The sequence below is a fragment of the Poecilia reticulata genome, linkage group LG17, assembly GCF_000633615.1.
Source record: "Poecilia reticulata strain Guanapo linkage group LG17, Guppy_female_1.0+MT, whole genome shotgun sequence".
Lineage (NCBI taxonomy): Eukaryota > Metazoa > Chordata > Actinopteri > Cyprinodontiformes > Poeciliidae > Poecilia > Poecilia reticulata.
In genome coordinates this window covers 22653303-22678346 of record NC_024347.1, presented here as the reverse complement: position 1 = coordinate 22678346, position 25044 = coordinate 22653303, and the positions used below count along the sequence as shown (strand labels likewise).

Here is a 25044-nt window from a genome sequence, read left to right as displayed (position 1 = left end):
GATGCTGTGGTTTTGTTACTATTCCAAAGGCTTTGGCAAACGTTTTTAAGTGAACATCGCTATGAATTCATTTAAATACTGATTTTACTTTAACATTAAAATCAGATGGCTTGTGTTCAGTAAACTGAAAATTGGTCATGTTTGAGTCTTTCAATGGGATAAAGATTTAAAACTTGTCTATAWCGACAAAGAAKTTTTTCTCCTTGTAACGAAATCAAACTTTCTTTCAAGGCCATGTCAGTCCCAGACCAAAACCTGTTGAAAACCTGCGAGGTGAGCTAAAGAGAAGCAGGAAGTGGTCAAAGAGTTGTCTCTCTCTGGAAGTACCACCGGTATGATGGATTACAGAAAAGTACTTTTACAAAGGACTAATCATAAACTACAGCCACCAAACCAGTGCCTCAAATTACAGACTTGATTTTTCAGTATGAGATTCTGCTTCTGCAGTAAAAGCTAAATTTCGAGCTGCCAAACRATTTTTTTCCCCCATATTTGACGAAACAAACGKGAATTGTTCTGTTTGTGTTTTTCTGACTCTGTGTTGCATGATGGTGCTTCCAGCTTCAGTGTGGCCTCTCTCTCTTTCTCTTTTGTCTCCGTCCTGCATGCCGTCCTGGATCCACTGACTTTACTCAGCTGCAATACTCGTGACTCAGCTAACCACCCCCTACATCCGCATCGCGCCAGCGGCCGGGGACAACCAGCTAACAGGTCAGACCCAAAGCCACTCACTCACACACGTGATCACACTCACATCTCCCTCAASGGGAGAGAAACMAAACAAACGCATGTGTGCAGTTTTTTGATTATTCTCTTGTAATTTGCATCGGAGCATTATGRTTAACTCAAAGGCATTCAAAGAATKTATTTCTACCTTCATCTCCTCCGTATTAGTGGACATGAAAAGCCTGCATGAGGAGCGATTGTTGTTTTGATTACTCACCGTAGAAGATTTCTGACAGGAGTTAATCCTGCTTCATGAATATTTCTCATTATTTTTAGGCAGATTAGGTGAGTGTTGGTTGTTAGTTGTGACAACTGCAAGCGTACACAATTATGCTAAAGAGTAACTATTCAAAAYCTGCCCAGTTCCTCCTTGCTGAGCAGAGATCCTGGATCTCTCTGCAGCTAAATCGCAGGAATAGTGGATGAACCTTCAGCTTTTTCGAAGCTCAGACGGGGATTTGACGCTGACAGCATTTCTGCAAGATTAGTGTGAAACAATGTTTGGGGACAAAATCACCTCCATCACTCCTGACATGATGTCTTTCACAGACTGGCAATCCTTCACCGTTTTGCCTAAAATTATATCTATTTTTCAAATAAATCTTGTTGATATCGGCACAACAGAGCTGAAACAATATGTCAAATTTATCCCGGGATGGATATCTACTCTTTTTTTTTTTAAGAGGGGAAGAAAATGGGAATCTCACCTGAAGATTTGGTTGACATGACCATTTATTTTTCTAAATTTACGACCGGTGACAAGGAATAATGGTGTTTCTCAGGTGGACGGTTGGGATTCTTCGATTTTTTTTTTTCCAAGCAGTTCTTATCATTTCCCAAGAAACAGATGCTGTTAAAAAAGCTGCTTTTTAAAAGAACTCCGATCTTCTTGTGCGTCTTATGTGGGCTATCTCCTCCCAGGCTGATATTTAGTGTTTTGGTTCTTTTTATCTTCTTGGGTATTATCTTTTTTGCCCTGCATTGTGCATTTTTCCACAGCCTAAGAACTATTTGCCCCAAATGTGATTAACCAAGGGTAAAGTAGGTACACACTTATCTCTAGTGGTGCAGCTTTGTCCACAGATTCCTGATTGTCCACAAAGGACAGAGCCAAAGGTGGAGTCTTTGGGACAGTTGGAAGTTACTTTTAGTTTTTGCTTTGTYTTACTTTTTTGTGTGTATTTATGGTTCCTAAATTTTACTCACTGCATCTGACTCTATGGAGACGAGGTCTGAGCTCTGCATAGCTGCTTTGTACCGGTAAAACTTCATTGCTGTCAGATATGCGAGGAAAACATAATCCTAAGGTGGATAAAAATCTTTAAAAAATTCWGACCACTTGCAGGAAAAAAATATAAAATCGGACAAAGCAGTAAAAAAAAGTCAAAGGAGAACAAAACTAAACTCAGAAGGCAGTAAAAAAAAAACCTCAAGCTGTAGAACAGAATTAGTTGCAATAATGGATTTTATTCACACCAACATGCAAAAAGCTGTAAGTTTCCTGGGAGAAAATGAACTTGTTWTGTGTAGATGTTCTTATTTTCACCCTTTCTGTCATGTTTTAAAGACTTCCTGGAACAGTAAACCAATAATATTACATTTCCAGTCCTGTAGTACAGTGGTGTTAAACTCATTTTTATTTTGRGCCGAATCAAAAATCTGAATGTTCTTAAAGGGCCGGTTGCACCAGAATCTATTGATAAAACCAATAAAACTGTTAAAATATCAATAAATAGCTGTTCCWCTGGGATTTGTGATTATTTTAGTGTTTATTTTTGCAATMAAAATGACAGATTTTGTGRTGAATATTAAGAAATATTTGTAATCGTTATTCTTTTACAATATTTACACTAATGTATGATGTCAAATGTGACTCCATCACTCGTATCAGTTACGGATTCAACGTTTTTGACCAATTTTGAGAAAATTAGCAGTAAAATCAGKAAARAATTTGGAAATTTGTTGATTTTGTGTGATTTTTGCAGATTTGTGAAAAACTGGAAGGATTTATTGATGTAATTTGGAGTCCAGAGGACCACATAAAAAGCTGCGGCGGGCCAGATTTGGCCCCCGGGCCTTGAGTTTGACACCTGTGCTGTAGTAGATGTGGACTAAGCAAAGATGTAAAGTTCTTGATTGGTGACCGGCTATGACATTGCAGTTGGTTCAGTATTACTAGTGATTATTTGTCCTCTTGGGGATTCCTTGTCCCCAAGCATCGCAATTTTAGCCCAATAGGATATGGCGATCAGATGCACAGCTTTACATTCCATTACATTACAACATTGCAACTGACATGATTTGATCTCCATCCAAGAAATGTGGGATSAGATTATTTTTGGACATGTCAAACATCTCCATTGTCTAAGCAAAAACAAATAAATGACAATAATAACATTTGTTAGTCTCATGCGATGCAGTGCAGACTTTCTACCTGCTCTGATAAAGATTCAGACATCTTAGCATGAGTAGCTAACACAGCAACGTCTCCTAACACATTGTGATGTTTTTCAGGAGCAGCCACTCACAAGCCTGACGCGGTTGAGCCGGAGAAGCAAACCGACCACACTGTAAAGATTGCAGGTGTCATCGCTGGCATCCTCCTCTTCGTCATCATCTTCTTAGGCGTGGTGCTCCTCATGAAGAAAAGGTAAGCCGTTTCTTTTTGTCCTCCTTACTCACTTAAATACAATTTCAAATTTGTGTGGATGAGGTTAAACTCACTTGCAACATGCAACAAAGTAAGCATTTTCTTTTTTTATTATTATTATTATTATTATTATTATTATTATTATTATTATTATTTCCCATGTTTCTTCCTCAGAATGGTAGCATTATCAGTGGCGTCATAAAAAATTAATTTGATAATGTTGATACGGCCCATTTGCRCTGTTTASATCCACGGGATACAAGTGTGACATGAAAAATTAATCCGTTTCTACGGCGCCCTCAAACAAATGTGCAGCACTTCAGTGATACTGGAATGGGAATAGAGGGGAAAAAATGTTTTTCGAACGTTGTGGTGTGGAGAGGAGGCGTAGAGGAGATAAGAAAGAAAATAAGATGAGAGGCTCAAAAGGAAGAAGAGCCCGGCTGCATAGCTGAAGGCAAAGTTTACATTAGCTCTTGGACCCCATACTCTAGAGATACCCACTGCACAAATCCCACTAATCAGGGGAACTAATGCTCAGCAAATATCAGCCCCCCTTTTGTCCAAAGTAAAGGTTTGAAATAACACTCTAKCAGTTTTTATAGATATTTCCTCCATGGATACGAGTTACTTTTCTGCAGTATCTTTCTAAAGTTTAGCATGGGTTGGGTGTAAGCTGCTTTTTCGATTGTATGTGTTTAGCTCAAAGTGTCTTAAAATATTTMTTTTCCTTGAATTGTTTTCACATTTTGTCATGTCACATCCTCAAACACCGTTGTATGCTTATGTGGTAGACCAATGCAATGAAGTGAAAGTGAAAGGAAAATTAAGGATTGTGTATGAAATCTGAAAGATGTGACGCACTACTTTAACACCCTGAAATAAAGTCTACTAGGAACAAACAAGTCAGAGATAAAATTGTGGAAARTTGTATTTAATTGTTGACTTAAAATGAAAAAAAGTATTCCAAAAATACATTCAAGTTTCTGGTTGTAATGTGACAAAATGTGAAAATGTTTAAGGATTAATAAACGCCCTGTCGCAYAGTAAATCTCGTGAACGTAGACGGCTGGGAAGGCAGATCTGTGTCATTTACTGCAATATCAGCGCCATGTTCCATGTTTACTCCTGCTGGTAATATAGGTTCCATTTCCCTGTTTGTGTAGCTCAGCAATCAGTGGGTGGGTGTGAAAATCAGCACCAAGTAATGGAATTGTTTTCAATTAGTCTTAATCAAACCGGAGATGGAGGAGACTCCGTTGGTTGAATTTTGTCTAATTTACCGTCACCAACCAGGGAATCGGAGTTGTGTTTAGACATCCGAGTCACTCATTAGGCTCTAACCTCAGAGGTCAGATATGGTAATTCTCTTTATAAGTGTATAAAATGACATGTTGATTAAAAAAAAGGGATTAGTTTCACTTCAGTTAAACTTCTCTGAACTGTACTTAGACCCTCCCTAACTGAACAAGACATGACTCCAAGCAATCACCTTTGCCCTCACAATCACTGGTTTACCTCCACGTGTGCCACCATATCTGATTTTGYTCATTTCTACTCTTTTTTCAAACATTAATATATTTTTACTTTTTCTTTCCTTTTCATTCCATCCCCTCCCCACCTCCTCCACCACTGCTTAAATCCTACCACCACCCCTCTCGGCAGAAGAACCTATCACTCCTACACTTACTACCTGTAAGTAACCACTTTGTGTAATGTTAGTGCCATGCTTCTCACCCACACGCTGTTTCCCTCATGCATGCAAAGAGCCATGTCATCCACCTCCTGCCCAGAGCTATTACAGAGGCCCAGCTGTAATCTCTGCTGGAAGGATGGGATACGCCACTCCAATGCATCTCCACGCTATGAGCACATCATACTGTATGTCACATTGGCACGACTTCTGACGAAAAGCAGACAGGCGCCGCTACGCCCCCGCGATTACAAACCTGACGCTGGAATGCTGCTACTGACATAATTTCTGTTGCACTTTACAGAAATTTGTTTAAGAAGGGATGAAGCTCAACTTGCTGCCTTAATGATTGTCCAGCTGCCAAACTTATCTTATGAAACCAGGATGAAAAATAAAAAATAAAAAAATCAATGCAGCTACTGATGCATTTTTACTGAGTGTGAATTTTTCATTCGCCACCAGTGGTTTCATCTCTGTTGACTTGTCAAAACTGCAGTTTTTGAGGTGCCCATCACGGCGTTTTTATACTTCAGTTCTGAGCAGGACTTCACTGAGTTTGTCCGAATATTTTCCCAACCTACTAAGACGTGATAAATAAGTCTGTGTGGAGCTAACCGCATTTATTACCCCAGAAATTTAAGCATGAGCAAATATTTTCAGCATATTGATTAAACTCAATCTGCATGCAATAATTTTTTAAAAAATTTTTCTTTACCCCCAACATCCTTTTTTGCTTATGTTCAACGCATGTTTTTTGGCATTCGATGCACATCCGTGCCATTGACTCTCTATGGTTATGGTGGAGTTGTGTCTTTAGCCGGCAGGATGTGATCACAGATTAGCTGCTTTACTACTTCCATGCCTCTAACATCATAAAACAATAGCCCCAACCGATCTTGCTTCTTCCGAAAAATCCAGATGATTTGACATCACACCATTTAATGGTAAAGAAGCTTATTCTGCGGCTCTGCCTTCCCAGCCGTAGCTCGTCGGCTCCCCTCTGCACGGCCTTTGTGATGGATGCCGACTAATCTGTCTTGAGATGGGCTGTGATCAGAGAAAAGAATGGAGGCTGACTCACATCAAAGAACATCTCAGAATACACCTGGAGATAATACTACTCTGAATACTCGGCGTGTCACTCATGTTAGATCACAGCTGTCTTGAACACAAAGCCCCGATGACTTAGCGGAGTGGCGTCTTCAAAGCCACGAGTGAGCACAATGGCCATAACTGTGCAGGGAGAGATTGTTTGGCTGTCAAATAGTCAAAAAAGGAAGCAAGCATAGCATTGTTTGCTGTTTTATTATTGGATACAGATGTCCTTACTTCATGCAGTTTATTGAGGAGAGCATAGGTTTATGGTTTTAAGGTGAACAACAATTAGCGTGAAAAGAGGAATAAGAGGGATCGAGCCTCTTTAGGCTACTGATATTATGTTAAGTGTTGTTCTGTTAGTTTAGGAAAACATCTGCTGAAATTGAAGCATTTCTGGTTACAGTGTGGGATTTTCTCGTTCCTTCAAGATGTTTTCCCGCTCAGCGTTTTACTTGGCATAGGACAGTTGGATGATAAAGCAGAATTCACACAAAAATGTGAAACCTTCAGGTCTGGAAAAAAGTTAAGAGACCCCTTAGAATTCAGTTTTTCTGATTTTACTTTTTATAGGTATCAGTGATTCTTCAGAATAGGGACAAAACAGGTCCTATGGATAAAGCACAAAATTTTAATAAAATATACACAGAATATAATTTTTTCAAATATCTGACTAAACTAACCTGGGCCATGTGAGCACAACAATGTATATTTTCCAGGTATTTGCTGAATATTTTGTAATTTTAAACATTGTAGTAGGTGGATGATGCCTGTAAAAACCCTTGTCCAGGAGCAGAAATCAATACATTATAATACTTTAAAACTATTAAAGAAATACTAAAATTATATATTATGACAATTAAGTATAAGTAGTCATATAAATAATTATAAAGGTATCAATAAATCAGGCATTATTGGGGGGCACCAGAACTTCTGATGACCCCATGACCACTTCCTTTCTCTTCCTTTGCTAAGAGGGCTAGTTAGCTCTGGTTAGCTTATGTTATTCTTTAGTTTTTTCTTCTGTTTTATTCCTAAGTTGTTTGTCACAACGATGATGTGTCAACACCACAACTGACAATTTACAAAACTTTGATGAAATTTTGTGAAATAAAACCTTAATTTTGGTATATTATAAAGATTTCATGGACCTGATGAGCTACAATATGGCCTCCTTCAGAATAACAACATATAAATTGAGGTAGTTTGACATTTCGTCAACTCCATCAGAGTTTTTGACTCTTTCAGTGAAATTGTTGACAAATCTCACTTAAATGTACAATTAATTAATTTTAATGTATTTTACATCAATTGCATTACTTCACATGTATCAAGTTTTTTTTACTCACTAGTTTGTCACCACCTTCAGTTCTGTGTCAACTCCGTCATGCAGTGTCAACTCCGTCAGATGGACTTTTTGTTGTTTTTTGTTTTAAATAATATTTCCTTTGTTTCTTGAGAAGCATTTGTCTTAAAAACTGAGTAAATTTTTAATTAATAGGGTCATTAAAAATTTATTTTATATTTATTTTGTGAGATGGTGATGACAAAGTTCTGGGTCAGGCCGATTAAAAATTTTATTTAAAAAAATATGTTGCAACTGGGAGCCTGCACCTTAGCATCTTTACATTTACAAAACATTATTTGTCATATTTGCATACATAAGGTTGAGAAATAATTTTAAAAAATTGGGAAAATTAAAACCCATTTTGTCCCTTTTCTCAAGAATCACTGGGTATATGTTTAAATAAAATGAACATTGTTCTTATATTTTATGAACCACTGACATGTCTTTTAAATTCAAAGCAAAAATGTAGTATTTATTTGCAGAAAATGAGAAATGGTCAAAACAACAAAAAAGATGCAGCGCTTTCAGACCTCAAATAACGCAAAGAAAACAAGTTCATACTCATTTAGAAACAACAATACTAATGTTTTAACTCAGGAAGAGTTCAGAGGTCAACATTAGATGGAAGAACCATGAAGTTTTCAATGGGGTTCAGTGCAGTGGGCTCTTATTTTTTTTCCAGAGCTGTGTATGTGAAATGTGCTCAAAAAAGCAACATTTGTTTTCAACATTACTCTATTTTAATTATGATGTGAAGACTTAAGCAAAGACATGGGACAAATGTTGCTGCAGTTTTCAAGAAAGTTCATTGGACAGAATATAAACCTTCATTTACTACAGGCTCATGTTGCTCAGGTAGAAGCTGCAGTCAGYTCTCCAACACTTACAGCACGCTAACTCGTTTTAAAACAGCATTACTTTAATAAGTGTAGTGGTTGGTGCTTCTTTGTCAATCAATCAGCTTAACGTTGTTTCGCAGAGCACTTTATTCCCATAAGTGTTACATGAAGTGCTTTACAGAGGTTAACCTCTTGTGGCAAATCTTATAAAACTGCTTACAACGTTAACACAGCCATGTTGCTTGTTCATGCATGTTCTACACAAACCAGGGCGTGCAGTGGAAACACTCTGCTAACAATAAAGGGTTCAGGGTGTGATTCAAACGGTACAATAAGCTCAGTTAATTATTCACAGTAGTTTAAAAAGTTTCTATCTAAAGAAAGCCAGCTGATCGCATCAGATAGTGCATCGAATATTTTACTATGCGGACTTTATCTGACATTTTGACTGACTTTTCTTTGACTTAACATCCAAAAAAATATGATTTGGTATTTTAGGAAAGTGTAGATAAGTAGAGATGTGAAAACTTACTTTATACAACGCATACAAATATGTTGTTTGTAGTAAGATATAACAACGCTGAACATTTTCCATTTAACTGAACTAAATATTTTGGGTCTACTTTGTGTTTTCAGACCTTGGCATAAGAGTTTTACCTCTACCAACTTGTGCTTGTATCAAGTGTTTTCAAAATGTTTATACAAGTTGCTTTGGAAAGCAAGTTATGACAAAAGAAATCCTTGAGTTTTGTATAGCTACAATCCTTCTTTTGCAACCAGCACCTTCAACTTTGTTTTTATTTTACACTGATATTGTGAAATCCAACAATCAAAAGCATTTACAATTGGAACAAAAAGGGATTTTGAAAAATGCAGTGGTGAACTGATCAGCAGCAAGAAATTTAAAGACCATTACAAATTTATTTATGTCTTTCAAAAGCTGAAAATGTTAAAATGTCTGACAGAAGAATTACAACATAAAAAGCTGTTTTATAACATTTATGTGGATCAGGAAAACACAAATAGGCAAGTCCAGATACACAAATACGACAATATTAATACCTGACAATGTATACAATAAATATTGCATTTGAGTCTTCGTTCAATCAGCCAATCAAATTTAGCAAACATGTTGCACAAACCCAAAGTTTGTGCTGCTTTATTAATTGCAGACTATCTTTTGGACTTTCTCCTGAGTCTCATCCGCAGCTCTGATGGGAACTGTGTTGCCAGTCATAAACTGACAACACGTGTATGATTGATGACACCCATTAATGTTCCGACGCATTCATCAAAGTCGTTTAAAGCCACGAGAACATCCTACGGACGGCCAAAAAATATGCACTTTGGGTTTACCGCCAGAGGTGACTGTGAGGGCCCGCGCCCATCACAACATCAGTCAGAGCGCTCATTAGGAATGCGGTTGCATGTTCGATCAAATATATGACTGCCTTTTAATCAGGTGGCTGCACCGGCTGCTTTGCATGCTGCTGCTGGGGGACAAGAAAGATCAATTGGCACAGGGCAGGAGTTGTGATTGGGTCTTTAGTCCCATGAGAACTGGATTCATCCATCAAGTAGCAGTGAAGTTCAGTCAAAACACACTTAGTGTGCCACTCTCTCAATCGGCTGTCTGTATTTTCTGGTTGTTCCTAAACTTTAGCGTATGTGATGTGGTTACAGTCCTCAAATGTAATGTTGAATGCATGTTTGTTTGCCCTTTGAGATACAGAATATGTAAATACTACGTAGAGATGTAAAAACTACAACTGAAGAAAAGTGTTACTAAAGGGTAAATGAACAAACAACATTTTTAAATTTCTCAGGAAAATTTTTGACTTGACTGGCCGCTCCAAGAAAAGTTCACCATTGTTCCATGTTTCTGGATAATGACTGTTACTCTGGTTAAATGGAGCCACAAAGTATTACAAACTCTGACTCATGAACTTATTGTTGCACTGAAAGTTAAGTAATTTCTACTGGAAACAGAGACCATGTATCTGCTATAAAGTTGACTCCCGCCTTTTTGCGGTTAAGTATTTACAAATTCATATACTGACTGTGGAATGTGACTCCAAATTCTGCACATCTAAAATATTTTCAAGTCGATGCTGAAATACAGCCACAATGCTGCTCCACCTGCTATTGGCTGACATTTGCAAAGCAGCCAATCCAGGAGAGCCATTCATTTTTCTTGCTGCTGATTGGCTGTACCCCCAAAAGTAGAGATAAGGGCGGCTGCAAATACTAACTTCTGCAGTAGTAGTAACACAATTTATACTGTCTATAATAATGCATATTAAGATATATTTGGTGTTATAACTATTAAAACAGGCAGCTATAGTCGGTGTTTGTAGAGTGGGTGTCTAGTATTCACTGCTTTTAGCTATTTTGGGGGCAGTTTTGGACCATAAGCCCTGTGAATATCAAGGGTGCACTGTATCAACTTATTTAAAACATGTTATTTAAAAGAAATTGTCAGTTGCTGACAACTTTTTGAAAATGAAATCATGTGTGTAAATGCTAAAAAAAAGATGCCTTCCTCTACCTTTCTGTCGAAATTGAAGAGTCTGCAATTTCATCTACATATAACTCATTATTCCGACATTATCACCATCTTTCCACGTGTCAGTTTTAATAATCACTCCCATTGCACTGGGTGACAGGAAGAGGATTGTACTAAATGTAGCAATGTTTAAGACAAAGTGCTCGAGGCAAACACCTTCATTAAACTTTACAAGTTGAACATGTGGTGAGAATTGTATTAATTGGTACAAGCCTCCAAGAGTTTTGAACCTACAAGCTCTGCATCTTGATGAGGAAGAAAAAAAAAGAGAAAACACCTCGAGCAGGCCAGAGAGGGTGCTGAGCGAGAATTGATCTGGTTTAAAAAAAAAACAGCATTATCAAACATAAGCAGTACTATATCGTTGAGGGAGGTTGACCTACAGGGAATGCTGCTTTTACAATGCAGTGAAAGTGTATTTGCCCTTTTACTGATGTCTTTCTTATCAGTAGCTGCTTTTTTTGTTGGATTTGATTATTTTTGTCTTTGGGGAATTGTCTTTTATTCAGCGCATAATGGGATTTTCAGTCTTAAACAACCCATTTAGGGACATGCTAAAGCATCTTAATCAGATTTAATTTCAGACTTTGACTGGACCACTCCAAATCCTTCTGCTACATTACTCAGTTGCACTTGAGCTTTGAATCGCAAAGGGAAGCTCCGACATTCTCCTTATGGATTTTCTGTTAGAGACCAAAATTCATGGGTCTATCAATTATGGCTGGGTGTCCAGGCCCAGAAGCAGTGAAGCGGGCCAGAACCATCAAACCATCAACACCAACTCTCTGCTGGTTTTACACAAAGGCAGACACCTTCTAGAAAAGTTCCACTTTTATTTCAGCGCTCCACAAAATATTTTTTGGGACCATGATGTTTTCTACAAGCTACTCCATGTGAGGCCAGCATCATGTTTCATCTTGAAACTCTACCCTGGATGCTATTTTTTCCCAGTTTTTCATCAGTGTAAAGTAAACACTGGCTTTAACTGAGCCAGTGAGGAGTCTTGTTAAAAACCTTTAGAGAGTGCCGTTAAGCTAGCACCTCTTGGCAGACCTCACTGTGGAAGAGAAGCATCTTCAGATCCAGCCCAGTAGAAGACAAACTTTTAAATAGTCATGGTCATTTTTATTTAAATTTGTTTGTCCCAGAATCATCACTCACCATAGCTTTTGGTACACAAAAAATATGTATGCATACATATATGGTCTCTGGCATGGGCTTGTTCAAGTTAGCTAAATGTGCGCAGTTAATTTTTTCTGGCTTATTTTTTCCCTCATGTCGCACCGAGGAGGGAAGGCGCAATCCATACCTTGAAAATCCCTGCTTTAAATAATCTTCTGATTTTATTTTACTGTTTGTATTACCTCCTAAATGAGTTATTGATGCACTCTGAGTAATTTTGGTAGCCAACCCACCATTTCACCTTTTCTTGATTTATGGATAATTACTCTCAGTGTAAGTCTCTGGAGTCCCAAAGTCTTTGAAATGACTTTCCAGGCAGATAAATGTCAAAACCTCTCTTATTTGTTCTTCAGGGTTGTTTTTTTGGGATCTGTTAACTTCCTTCATGCTGTCATATTGGTTCTATTTGAGTGGTTCAGGGAACTCAGCTTTACAATAAAAGGTGATTATTGAACATTAATTTATGACTTGAAGTGAGGATGTCTTCCTCAGGTTCAGAGCCAGGTTGATGTTTGGAAGACCATTTCTCTGTTAAAATGGCTTCAGAGTATCCAGGCAAACAGGTATGGCATAGTTTAAACATGGTTGGAGGGAGGTTTGAAATAAAGCTCAGTACACACAGCCACTGAAATCCCCCCACTGAGTTAATCAAAGATGCTTCTGTTACTCCTCCCTGCTGGACGTCAGTCAAATAAAACCAACGTGCGCCTCTGATGTTTATCCGGATCGTTTAATGAAGCCTTCTTTGTTACAATGTCACAAGGTTTAGGCCATTCTGACGCTGAAATGAGCCCCACCATGCTGAGCTTAAGGTTTTGAAGCTCCTCTGTTAGAAGTTGCAGCCGCGTTAAACTCCAAATGATCAGACATCCTGGCATTCTGACAGGAAATCTGCTTACGTTTTTTTTTTTTGGTGAACTTATCGAGGTATGAGTCCAGTTCGCTTAGATCCCAGATATGCCATGCCTGTCATGCATATGAACTGCACACATCTTCTAACGAGGATTGCCTAATAATAGTTACCTGAAGTGTTGGCTCGCTCTTTGCTTCTGCAAACATTACTGCTGTCTCATTTTCCAAATGAAAATGCATGTCATTCAATTGGAAAATATCTTGCTTTATTGTTCAACAGCTGCTACTTTAAATTTCTTGTTAAGATCTCTTTGCAATAACCAACCAGAGATATTATAAATGGGCACATTTATCAACTTAAACAAACAATCCACTGTAAACCTCCTCTCTCTCTCTTTGCATATCAGACTCAGTATTATAGTCTTCTATCGTTAATTTTTCTTCCCTTCCACAAATGAGGAAAGAATAGCATGCCAATTAATCTTCATCTAACACCCACAGTGCCTTGCAAACATCCTAGTATTACTGGCGCTTTCCTCATTTTTGGCACTGGTGCCTGTGCAGCATCATTTATCTTCAGTGTTCTCGCTTCAGCTGTCACACAGGCCAGGAAAAGAGGAAATCCAAGTCTTTGTGGGAATAAGAACAGTGATACAGTTTTAAAACCAGCCTCACAATAGTTCTTAATCGTCTCCTCCATGAGTGCGCACAGTGCTGGATCAGTCTCGATATCGCCCGGGGTACATGGAGCTACCCTCTCCCCTCCTCACTCCTTACTACATTATGGAGATATAATGGAAAAAAGAGCGACAAGATTGCCATTTTGTTCCCGGCTCTAATTGCAGATTAAAGACAGAAAGTGAGTCCAGCTTGGGAAAATGTAACTACTTTGTCACCCGGCTTTCTGAAGAATGGATCCGCTATTAGCTTCACGTCGTGGCCTTCAGAGCAAATGGCTGTTTGAAGGCAGCGGGAGTCTGTTGCCATATGGCATGAGACAGTGACAAAATTGAATAAACAGAGGAGATTTGCGAAAACAAAGCAGCAGGAGAGCATCATTAGACAGCAGTTGTCCGCCAGAGAGGCTTCAATTCAGATAGGGAAAGGGGGTCACGCAGAGAGTAACAGAGTGCGAGAATCAGTGTGAGGGTTGCCATAGTTAATTTTTACACCGCTCGCTCCCTTCCAGCTACAGAGCAGCGGCAGACATCCGATATGGCTATTACTTCAGTTCTCATGCTGTTTGCTCCACTTCTTTACTACATCGTGCATAAAACTATATGAAAATTGTCTCATCGGGTGGCACTGTAAGGCAGCGTTTATTGCCAAAATACCATAACAATAATGTCAAAGGTTGGGGTCGGTTCCAGGAGGCTTTTAAACAGGGCTAACGGATAGCAAATTTAGTCTTCACACTGCAAAAACGCAAAATCCTACCAAGTAGTTTTGGTCTGCTTTCTAGTGCAAATATCACTTCAATACACTTGAAATAAGACAAAACTAACTTACAAGTAACTTTTCAGGAAGAAACTAGTGCTTTTTTTAATCATCATTAAGGATTTACTTACTTAAAGTTCCTATAACTTGCTGAAATGTTACTTAAGTTAGTTTTGTCTTACTTCAAGTATATAAAAATGTTTGCACTAGAAACTAAATAAAAAATACTTGATAAGATTTGAAGTGTAAGGTTATTTTTGCCCTGAGAATTAGCTGGTTTAGTGAACATTTTTATTGACCAAAAGCCATGAAATCTGATCGTAAAAATGTTTTTAAACACATATGCTGGCATATCTAGTCAAACATTAAACACATTTAGTCAAACATCAAGTCCAATCAGTCTGCTTCTGCTTCTATTTTGTAAAGTATGTATATTGGGATGAAGGGTGTAAATGTACAGCCTGCTTCTTCTGTGTTAAGAGAGAGAAATGTACCTTTGCCATTAAAATCAATGAAAAAAATGATTAGTTGAATTAATCAGAAAGTAGGTCAGTCTGCCCTGCTGTTGGAGCCATCCCAGAACATCAGCACGCTGAGTGAATCTTCATCATTGTAGACAGAAAATATGCAAATCCTGGCATGATATTGAGTAATTACGTAATGTTATTGTCAATTCCACAACTTTTAAGTTGACGTGTTGGCTAGCATGCTGGCGTGTAGCATCTTAATTGACCAGTTAAATTCGCATCTTTTAAGTTGGGCTCCAAAAACATTAAAACATCACATACCTGCTAGGATTTATGGTCCCCATAATCTTAAGCACATGGTTTAAATTGGACCAGAGTCAGTTTTTCAGTTTTTAAGGTGAGAATGAACTCACATCGAGGTCAGATTATGTACAAAAAAGCAAACATTTTTTGCCTCGTGGTTTGCAGCCTGATAAATCAATAAAAGGCATCTCTGTACAAGAATATTATGATGCCCAAAGGAAATCAATAGAAGTTATTGTCTAGCAGCCTGAAGTAAAAAAAATCATAGGAGGTTGTGACCCCTGTTGTTCAGTAATCTGAACAAAAACCATTGGTCTTTAAAGACCAATAAACATTTCTTGTGCAGGATAGATCACGCAAAGGACACAACTCTGCTTTGTTTCGTTATGCAAATAAAACACATTTGTCAATAGCTTTTACATATTATGAATTAATCGTATTTGTGTGCACCTTCGTATGGATTTGTCTGAATACAAAGCTTGAATGTTGGTTGAACTGGGACCTGCTTGCTTGCTAAAACACATCAACTTGAAGTGGGTCAGTATAAGCAGGTTGACTGTTTCAGTTCAGTGTTCACAGCTCTAATACGTCTGCCCCAAAATAATATAAGCTAATTTTAAATCATCAAGGCCACTGATATATTTGGGTTATAGTGTCAAACCTTCCTAAGGATTTATACTTTCCTCAGCTTGGATAAGCCAAATAAAAACTAATGTGGCCCAGCCCAGGGTAGATTATCCCAGCCATCTCATTACATTGATTAGTCGTTGCTACCGGCCTCATATCAGATCAATTTGAGGGTTTAGGGGGGTCATTATGTCCACTTAGCTCTGATTGTGTGCTTTTTGTTTGTTTCCCCTTCCACAAAGGAAATTGGCGAAGAAGCGAAAGGAGACACTGAACAGCACCCGTCAAGAGATGACAGTTATGGTCAACTCCATGGACAAGAACTACACAGAGCAGGGCACCAACTGCGACGAGGCGCTGTCCTTCATGGACACGCACAACCACACCCTGAACACCCGCAGCGAATGCGCGCTCACGCTCAACGGCCGGAGTGAGTGCACCCTCACCCTGAACGGCCGAGGTAAGACGGCTCCGTGTAGGTGCTCTGGTTCATCTGTGTTTTTGTAAAGTCACTAAGGTAGACGTCAAGGTTCTTGATATCAAACCTGAACTGAATCATCAGCAACTGGTATAAAAGTGAAGCTAAGACTAAAGCACAGTTGTTGTGAATTCCCCAACAACAAGAAAATAAAAATAAATGTCAAAACTCTTATCTTTTTTGTAAGTTTTCTTTTCATTGTTCAATGCAGCTGTAAAAAGTACAAGGAGCTGCAATTTCTGATTTTGCTTAATATAAAACAAATTTCTCTAATTCTGTTCAAATAATCAGACTTTTCAAAAACCACTTGTGGAAGTGAAACGGATGAATTTCTGTGAATAATTTAGAAGAATCTAAATTAAATTTGACAAAACAACTTTCATTTTAAAAAGATGGTTTGATCTGTGTTACTTCTTTAATCATAGCTTCATTTCTCACATTGCTTTTTAAATTCCTTCTTTTCTCAGGTCGGCTTTGTTCAATTAATTCTGCAATGCTTTAAATTTTCCTCTAGAGTTACCATTGCTTGTTTAATGGTGAAAACTCTTTAGAAAATCCTTGTTCACAGTCTGCTTGGAGTCTGGTAGTTAAATCAATAATTAAGCCATCATCAAATCCCAAACCAGACCTCAGAGCTTATCAGTAAACATTAGACAAGCCAGAAGTCTGTCTTCAGGTCATAAACTCAGCGCCGCGCTGTGTCCAATCCACCTGCCAACCAAAGTAAACACACTACGTTTGCTTCCTTGCTGCAAACCTATTAGTTTTCCTCAGGTTATGTTGTTGATAGACAGCTGAGCTAAATCGTTCACCCGAAGCTTGACCTGCTATAATCCCGGCCCCAAAACCATCAGATTAAAAACCCCAGCCACAGCCTCTGTTTCTGCTCATCTCTGGGGGATGAGCCCCAAAGATGCTCTGACCTTGATTAACTGTCTGTTAGGGTACTTGTTCAAATCTGGCCCTTCTGTCTGCCAGCGTAAATGATTTAACTGCTTCATTTTGCACTCTGCCTGTCATTGTGAAGTCTTCTCACTCTCTGTGACCTTACATTACTGTCAGGAGTGTCATTTAGGCTCAAAACATTACACATGACAGATTATATTCCTGAACATACTGTCCTCAAAACCCAAACCCTGCCACGCTCAGCGGTTGTTGATGTTGGATGAGACGACGATGGCTATCCAGAGAGAAACTGACAGCAGCCTAATTGCTTAAATAAATATTACATGTAAGCCCACATAAGCACTGTGGATATTTTCTGTATGACGACTGCATGCACAAGTCATTTATTAGTCTTCTTAGATACTTAAGAGCTTTATTTTAAATGTGCTGTGAAGGACATTTTCTAACTATAATCTGAGGAAATAGATTTTGAATTTCAGGTTGCATGAACTGTTAATGAGGCACTGAACTCATCTTCTTTTTTTTCAGGGAAAATATAAGTCAACATTAAGATTCAATGGTTTTTAAAATCAAGAATTTGATGCACAAGTTTGAATTATTATCTTCTGTTATTCACTCAGAGTGAAAATTATTGGCATATTTGATTGTTTTCATTGAACCAATGCAACTGAAAACATCATCTGAAAAACACATGTGAGGAATGATTCTCAATAGTGAGGTAAAACATTATTGGCATTCCAGCAATTACACTTTTTTCACAGACTTTTGGTCTCTTGAATAGGTGTTTTTAATTTTTTAAGTTAAAAGAAATTTGACTGCAATTTGATCCCTTGAAATTGACCTCTGTCTCTTTAAGAAGCTCCTATTCTATCCAACATCTGCCTTTAGTTTGTCATTACAACTATGTTAAGCCTTTAACATAGTTTTTAGGAGTGTTGCACTGAGAAGTAGTTTGAGCTCTGCAGACTCGCAGTTCCACCAGGTGTTTAGTAATTGCTGCTGCCACTAGTCTGGAGGAGCTCAGTTGGGGACTGTATGTGTAATGAGTAAATGTTTAGGCACTCTGTAATGGTTGCCATGGGAGATTTCAAAAAAGTTTCAAACATGCATGAAAGAATCAAAGCAACATTCCAGGAATGTTTTGGCCATTGTAACATCATATGAAGCTTACATTTTTTTTATTTTACATAATAATCTTCTTTAACACTAATATTTTTTGGGAAAACAGATGTTCTCTGTCCAGCTAGACAGATGCTACAGGACAAACATCCTAAACACCCAACAAAACTGCTTGTGGAAACAAAATCAAGCTAAAGCAGGCTAAGATTGAGCTTCTGGAATCGAACCAAAATGACTGAATATGCTTAAATCCAGGCTCTATGCCAGGGAGCAGACCAATTTAAATGAACACTACCGTGTCTAATAGGAGTAGACAAAGAGACAAAATCCAGCCAGAATTGCACCAGAAGCCTCCAAAAGCCTCCAAAAGTGAGGTGTGTACATAAATCTGAGTATATTATGTATTTATATGGTTTGGTTGTTGGGTTTGGAAGAGATTTACAATAAATTCAGACTTGTTTTGAAAGTTTTTGAAACTGTAAGTTGTATTTTCACTCTGTCTATCTGAAAGTTCAAAATTATTAGTATTATTAGCACTGTAGCTCTAACTTCTTTTTTTTTTACTGTTGTCACTGTTTATTTACCACTATAACCGTAGTGACAGTCAATATTAGCAAGTATAAAAAAGATACTATCAAACTTAACTGCTCTTGTCTGCTACCTATTATTTGTATCCAGTAATACCTTGATAACTCCATCTGTCAGTGTTTTGTTGTTAGTCATTTTAATTAACTCGGTTCACAAAGTGGGGAAAAAATCCATCTTTTTGAAGTTGAAAATTATTTTTACATGGAAGTTTGACATTGTATGTGGAGAACATAACAAAATGGACGTGCTGCTCATGTCCCAGGTGGAGAGACAGAGTCTGTAGGTCCCACAGGGCAGAGGACACCAGGGCTATAGGTGCAGTTCCTGACACTAATCGCCCTCCTGGCAGTGCCTGCAAAACAGAACGCAGAGAGACAAGGACAAGGTGTCCTGGTGGAGGGTCTGTTCCAGCGCTTACAGCGGCTTTGTGTCTGCTTTTCGGTTTCATACACTGGAAAAATTAGAGAATTTGAACAGGAAAATGGACAAAATCCAATCTGAGGACTTTCAAAGGGAAATTGAATAATAATTCTACAGTATGTAGAAATAAAACTGATTAACTCAAATTCAAGAGCATTAAAAATATTTTTGAATCGCACAGATATTTAAATTTTAGTCATCTCACTCTCTTGGTTTCTGGTCCCGTTTAGTGAACTGCATTGAAATTCAGTTTTTTCAGCATTTCAAAAATATCTGAAACCACAACAATGTAGCAGAAAGGAAATAAAATGTTCTTAAATGATTTTTTAACTGAGGGTAAGACATTTGATTATTTATTTTTATTTATTTATTTTTTTTACAGGATGTTCAGTGTGTATTTACAGCATTTGATAATTTCTTCTGATGTATTTTATTGGGAATGTATTGGAAAATTGTGAGCAAGAAGGAAAATTATTGATTTTTTCCAAGTCTTTTCTGTGGCATGTAATGGTATTTAGACCCCTTTACCATGTTTGCCCTAAATAAAATCCATTGCAACACACTGCCTTCAGAAGTCAGAAAATTATTGAACAGAATCCACATGTGTGTAAATTAATCTCAGCATAAATACAGCAAGGACAGGTTTTTGCCACACTCAGTGGCGCAAAGAGTGGGTATGCAGGGTATGCAACGCATAGGGGCGCAGCACCAGAGGGGGCGCCAAAACCCCGTCTGGAGGGGGCGGCGCGCCGATGATGTTTTCCCGCCGATGATGTTTTCCTTCACCTCGCACACATAACTTAGGTAATTAGTAGCGAGTTTTACCCTTCACGTACCGTCGCCTCGAGGGAGGGGTGGTGATTGAGCATCGCTCCTTCACCCTGACGTTCCTTACCTCGGAGGGGGGGCGCCGATCTATGTTTTCGCATCCACCTGAATAATGTGTAGTTGCGCCACTGGCCACACTTTTCAGATTTTTTTGTTGTAAGAAATTTTGAAAACCAAGTGATTTTTTTTCTTCCAATTTATATTTGCCTGCTGTTTTCCATTATCGTTGCACATAATCTTTCACTGAAATACATAAAAAAATTAATTAATTACATATTAAAACTTGTAGGTTCTGGTTGTTTTTTCTTACACCGGTTATGAATTTGTCCTGTTTTGCTTCATCTGCAGCTGGGTCATCCCCCTCCTCCTTCACGCTGCCAAAAGCCAGCACTCTGACGTCGTCCATCCCCACAAACTCGTACTACCCAGGTAATCATGTTACCTTTTCCTCTGTTAAATCCTAAACCACAAAAGATGCTTCTGTTGCAGTCTGCACAGCAATGCTGACAAATGAAGTTCATAGAATCAGGAAAATTAAGTGTCACAACAGATTAATAAGAGACAACATTTTTACACAAGTTTTAATGAGTTTCACGTTCTCTGTGAATTCTCATTTTTAATATAATTTACAAGCTGATACTGCAACATGTGACATAAACCTATCCAACACATTTATATGCTTTTTTTTTTTCTTTTTTTTTAAAGAGTCCTACACGAGAAAGCAGACAGATTAAGTTTGGACGGGTTTTCACCCTCCTGCTACATCCCTGCTCATGTTTTATAGCAGCTCTCCGAGACGGATTATTAAATGTTCGATTGAGTTTCTACAAAGAATACCCATAATTGTGTGTCTTTTGTAATTACTTCACAGCCCATTGATTAGATAGAGAAAAGGTCAGTTAGATTCATAATCAGCTAAACTTGCTGTATAATTAGCTTTTCCAAAAATGATAATCTATTTCTCATTGTGTTGTTTGGCGAGAAACCAGGAAAAAGGACATATTTGTTCACTGCAAAAACACAAAATATATAAGTATTTTTGGCCTACTTTCTTATCACACTTCAAAAAGACTAAATAACTTAAAAGTAATTTACTTTTCAGCAACAAGATATAAAAGTTTACGTTTAATAATTGTCTTTAATAGTGATTTTAAAAACAATACTAGCTCCACTGACAGATTGAAGAAACTCTGCCAGTGGAACTAGTTTTGTTGTTTTTGAAATCAATATTAAGAAATTATTTACCTAAAACATTATTATTGATTTACTTGAATAAAACTCCTATATCTTTCTGAAAAGTTACTCGTAGGTTAGTTTTGTCTTATATCAGATATTTGAACTTGAAACTAGACAAAAGAAAAAATACTTGGTATGATTTTGTTTTTGCAGCGTTTAGTTTTGATTTTGGATAGATTTGATGTTTTTTTATTCACTGCCGTTTCTTTTCTCCTCCAACCTCTGCACCCGTTTGAGCAGATCCCTTTGTGCCAACGGCTATCTTAGGTGAGACAAATTTTTATTTTTTTCTTCCCGATCATTGTTGCAGTAAAAGTCTGTTACATTCATACAACTAAACCCAACAAAAAACACATATTTTCAAATTATTTTCAAACTTGGATAACTAAAGACGGCTTCCTCACCTCCATACCTGCCTGCTGCTTCCTCCTCTCCTCTTTTAACCCTTTCCACACCCCACCTTCCTCGCTCCTCCTTGACCAACAGGGGGAGCTCCTCTCTCGCGCTGGGGCTGGCTTCACTCCATCCCATCCGCATTGCGTGTCGTGCGTGTGATGTCACTTATGTGTTTGACCTCTCATATGCATGGACAAGACATGTGGACTGGATGTGGGGGGAGTGTCTTTAGGGGGCAACAGGAGGGCGGTGGGGGCGGCAAATTTTGCCACAGCAGCTGCACAGAGGCACTAAAACACTTCCTCATTGCCCCCGTTGTTCTAGAAAAGCAAAATCCAAACATTTGGCCCAAACACTTTCCAGGTGCACCTAAATACATCAGAATATCATTGAACAAAACATTTATTTTAGTAATGTAATTAAGTAAAGCTGATGTGGTGTGGATATTTTTTACACAAAGTGATGTATTTCAAGAGTTTAGTTGTTAATTTTCATTATGAATACTAAAACAGTTTCTGAAAAAATGTAAATATTACATGAAACCAACAAAAATTTGTTTTTTTTGTTGTTTTTTGTACTATAATGTTGCGGTACTAAAAAGTATTTCATCCTTCCACTTAACTTTCCAGTAAAATGCTTGAATACCGCACTCTGAGCATCAACGTTTTGGTGCTTACTCTGTGTTTCTGACATGAACCACTACTTTTTATGATAATTGTGTTGTAGCTTCCTTGTTTGTATGTATTGTTTGTATTGATTGTATTTTTTGTATTTATTTTTTAAAAATAGTGTATTCAATTAATTTTAACCTTGTTTTTATAGCATTTAGTTTCATTCTGGGACATTTACAGAAATGTCAATTAATGTGCATTGTCCCTACCAAACAAATTAAATCAAAATTGCATGAGACAATAAAAAAAGGTTGGAGTGAAATGTTATGGACTAAAAAAAAAGAAGTACAATTTAATTAAAATATAAACAATAGAAGTTATGTGATATTATGAATCACAGATAAGACTCCTGACAGCCTCATTTCAGGCCACTAAAGGTCATTGCTGAAGAGGGTAGTGCATCAAAGAGTGCTGTATCCAAGCATATTTTTGAAAGTTGAGTGGAAGGAAAAACCACTAAAAAGGTGTACGTGCAGTCGTATTTCCTGAGCTAAGGAGGAAAAAGAAAGGACTGATGCTCAGGGGCCTCAAGTCTTTTTTTCATGTCAAAGAAAGTTTTATTTTATCATTTGGAGATGAAGGTCCCAGACTCTGGAATGAGAGTGTAAAAGAACATAATCTAAATTGCTGGAGGTCCGATGTAAAATTTGTGTTGAATTAAGGAGCCATGTCCTCTACTGGCGCTGGTCCACTTTGTTTTATCAAGTCCAAAGTCAGATACTCTGATTTCATTTTCCAGCAGGACCCTTCACCTCCCAGCACTACAAAAAGGATTTAATATCTGGCTTAATCACCAAATGTCACTGCCTGATTGACCATCAGCCACATAGAGAGTCTATGGAGAATCGTCAAGAAGAAAATTAGGAACTCCAGACCCAAAAATTACAAATGAGCAAACCGAGTTTCCTTAATACCTCAGCAGAATCACAGACTCCAGTAATTCATTCAATTCATGGAGTGTGTACGTTGTGCAGTACAATTCACTTTTCAGTCATAGCTCTGTTTTTATTAGCTGTGAAAACTGACTTTATGCGTGATGGATCTATATAATATAGCAGATTCCCCCATTTCAGCTTAATTACTAAAATAAAATTGATTAAATTGTAATTTATTGAGATGTGGTTGTAAAGTTAAACACCAGCCATGCTGCCCTCGTCTTCCTCCCCTCTCTCCTCTCTACACATTTAACTCCCTCCGCCTCCCCCTCCTTCCAAAACAACAACAACCTTTTCTATTATTCTTTTTTAAGTCGCTCCCCCTGCCTTTGGCGAAGTGCTGTTGACCTACTTGTTTTTGTTTTGGGCTTTTATTCCTTATTTTTTTTGCCATGTTTATACATCTTGTTCAGCGATAAAGTGGAATCATGAAAAGCATTTTGTTCCTCTGTTAATTATTACTGCCCTCGTGCAGCTCCTCGCACAGGCAGATGCTTTTCTACGAGCGTTGCTTCTGAGCTAAATGGGGCACTGGAACCGTAATAATTAAACACTCAAGGCCACAGAACAAAGACGCAATGAGTAACACGCAATCATTTGTGCATTTTTAAGCACCAAACCAACTGTTGAGTTGTTTTTTTTTTTTTTTACAATATATATTTTTATCATTACTTCCAGCCCAGTGCAAATTAAAGCAGTATGTTTCATCACTGCGCCGCGTGACAGCTGCTTTATGTTAGTTCCACATTTAATGAAGCGCAAAGCGATTAGCATCACATCGCCGCGGCCCCTCGAAAAGGTTGCAAGCTTCCAGTTGTGACACGTTCAGTCGCAGCGTCGTCTCGTCAGACGAGGTGAACTATCAGAACTGATTAGATCACATGAGACTTTTTCTTCTTCTTCCTTAGGCGTTATTTTAGACATTAATTTTAAAGAAAAAAACTTGCAAATGCAGGTGTTTCCACAGAGCACACGCAAATATAATTATAGCAATTAGTGGAGAAAAATAAAACATAATGTCAGAATACTCTGTTGGCTTCATTAAAATATGTAAGTCAGACATCTGAAACAAATTCCAAATRCAATCATGGTTATTCTCTCCCTGAAATTTACGACTTCCTTATTTTCTTTTGTTGATTTTCTTCTTTTTTTTATTATTATTTATGTCTTGCACTCTTGAAATTGTGCCATCAATCCACTCAGCATCCTCCCCCGTCTTTATTTGGCTTTCTGCTGTGGCTTGAAATAGTATTCACACCCCTTAAAATGTTTCCCACTTTGTCACGTTGCAACCACAAACACCAGTGTATTTGATTGGATTTTTATTTGATAAACTAACAAAGCATAGTTATTGTTCATAACTGGACGAAAGATGACACTTGGGTTTATTTATTCTTTATTTTTTTTACTATTGATAATTTCAAAACAAAGACATTTTTTGAATCCAGAACCCAGAGTGAATACTTTGTGGAGCCACCTTTTTATGTTATGCTCCTTATGTAAAAACTGAAATTATTGCCTAACTTGATTTACAAAACACCTCAAGCTCTGTCAGGATTAAATGGAGATCACATCTTAACACACATTTTTAAGATTTGCCACAGAATTTTTGGTGGATGTGGATCTGGACTTTGACTAGGCCATTCAAACACATGAATATACGTTGACCGAAACCATTCAGG

At 37.8% G+C, this 25044-nt stretch overlaps 1 protein-coding gene across 8 annotated transcripts in view; it reads left to right on the top strand.

Annotated features, from left to right (window-relative positions):
• The window catches only part of LOC103479737 (protein tyrosine phosphatase receptor type M), a 199910-nt gene that overhangs the window by 124497 nt on the left and 50369 nt on the right, over nt 1-25044 (top strand). For 5 of the 8 annotated variants that reach the window (XM_008434350.2, XM_008434348.2, XM_008434353.2 and 2 more), the window contains exons 14-19: nt 637-711; nt 3241-3376; nt 5042-5071; nt 16028-16245; nt 20473-20553; nt 21601-21627. In XM_008434350.2, the coding sequence (XP_008432572.1) occupies nt 637-711; nt 3241-3376; nt 5042-5071; nt 16028-16245; nt 20473-20553; nt 21601-21627 (567 nt within the window). The remainder of the gene's footprint in view (nt 1-636; nt 712-3240; nt 3377-5041; nt 5072-16027; nt 16246-20472; nt 20554-21600; nt 21628-25044) is intronic. The other 3 variants (XM_008434355.2, XM_008434356.2, XM_008434354.2) reach the window with 1 other exon arrangement.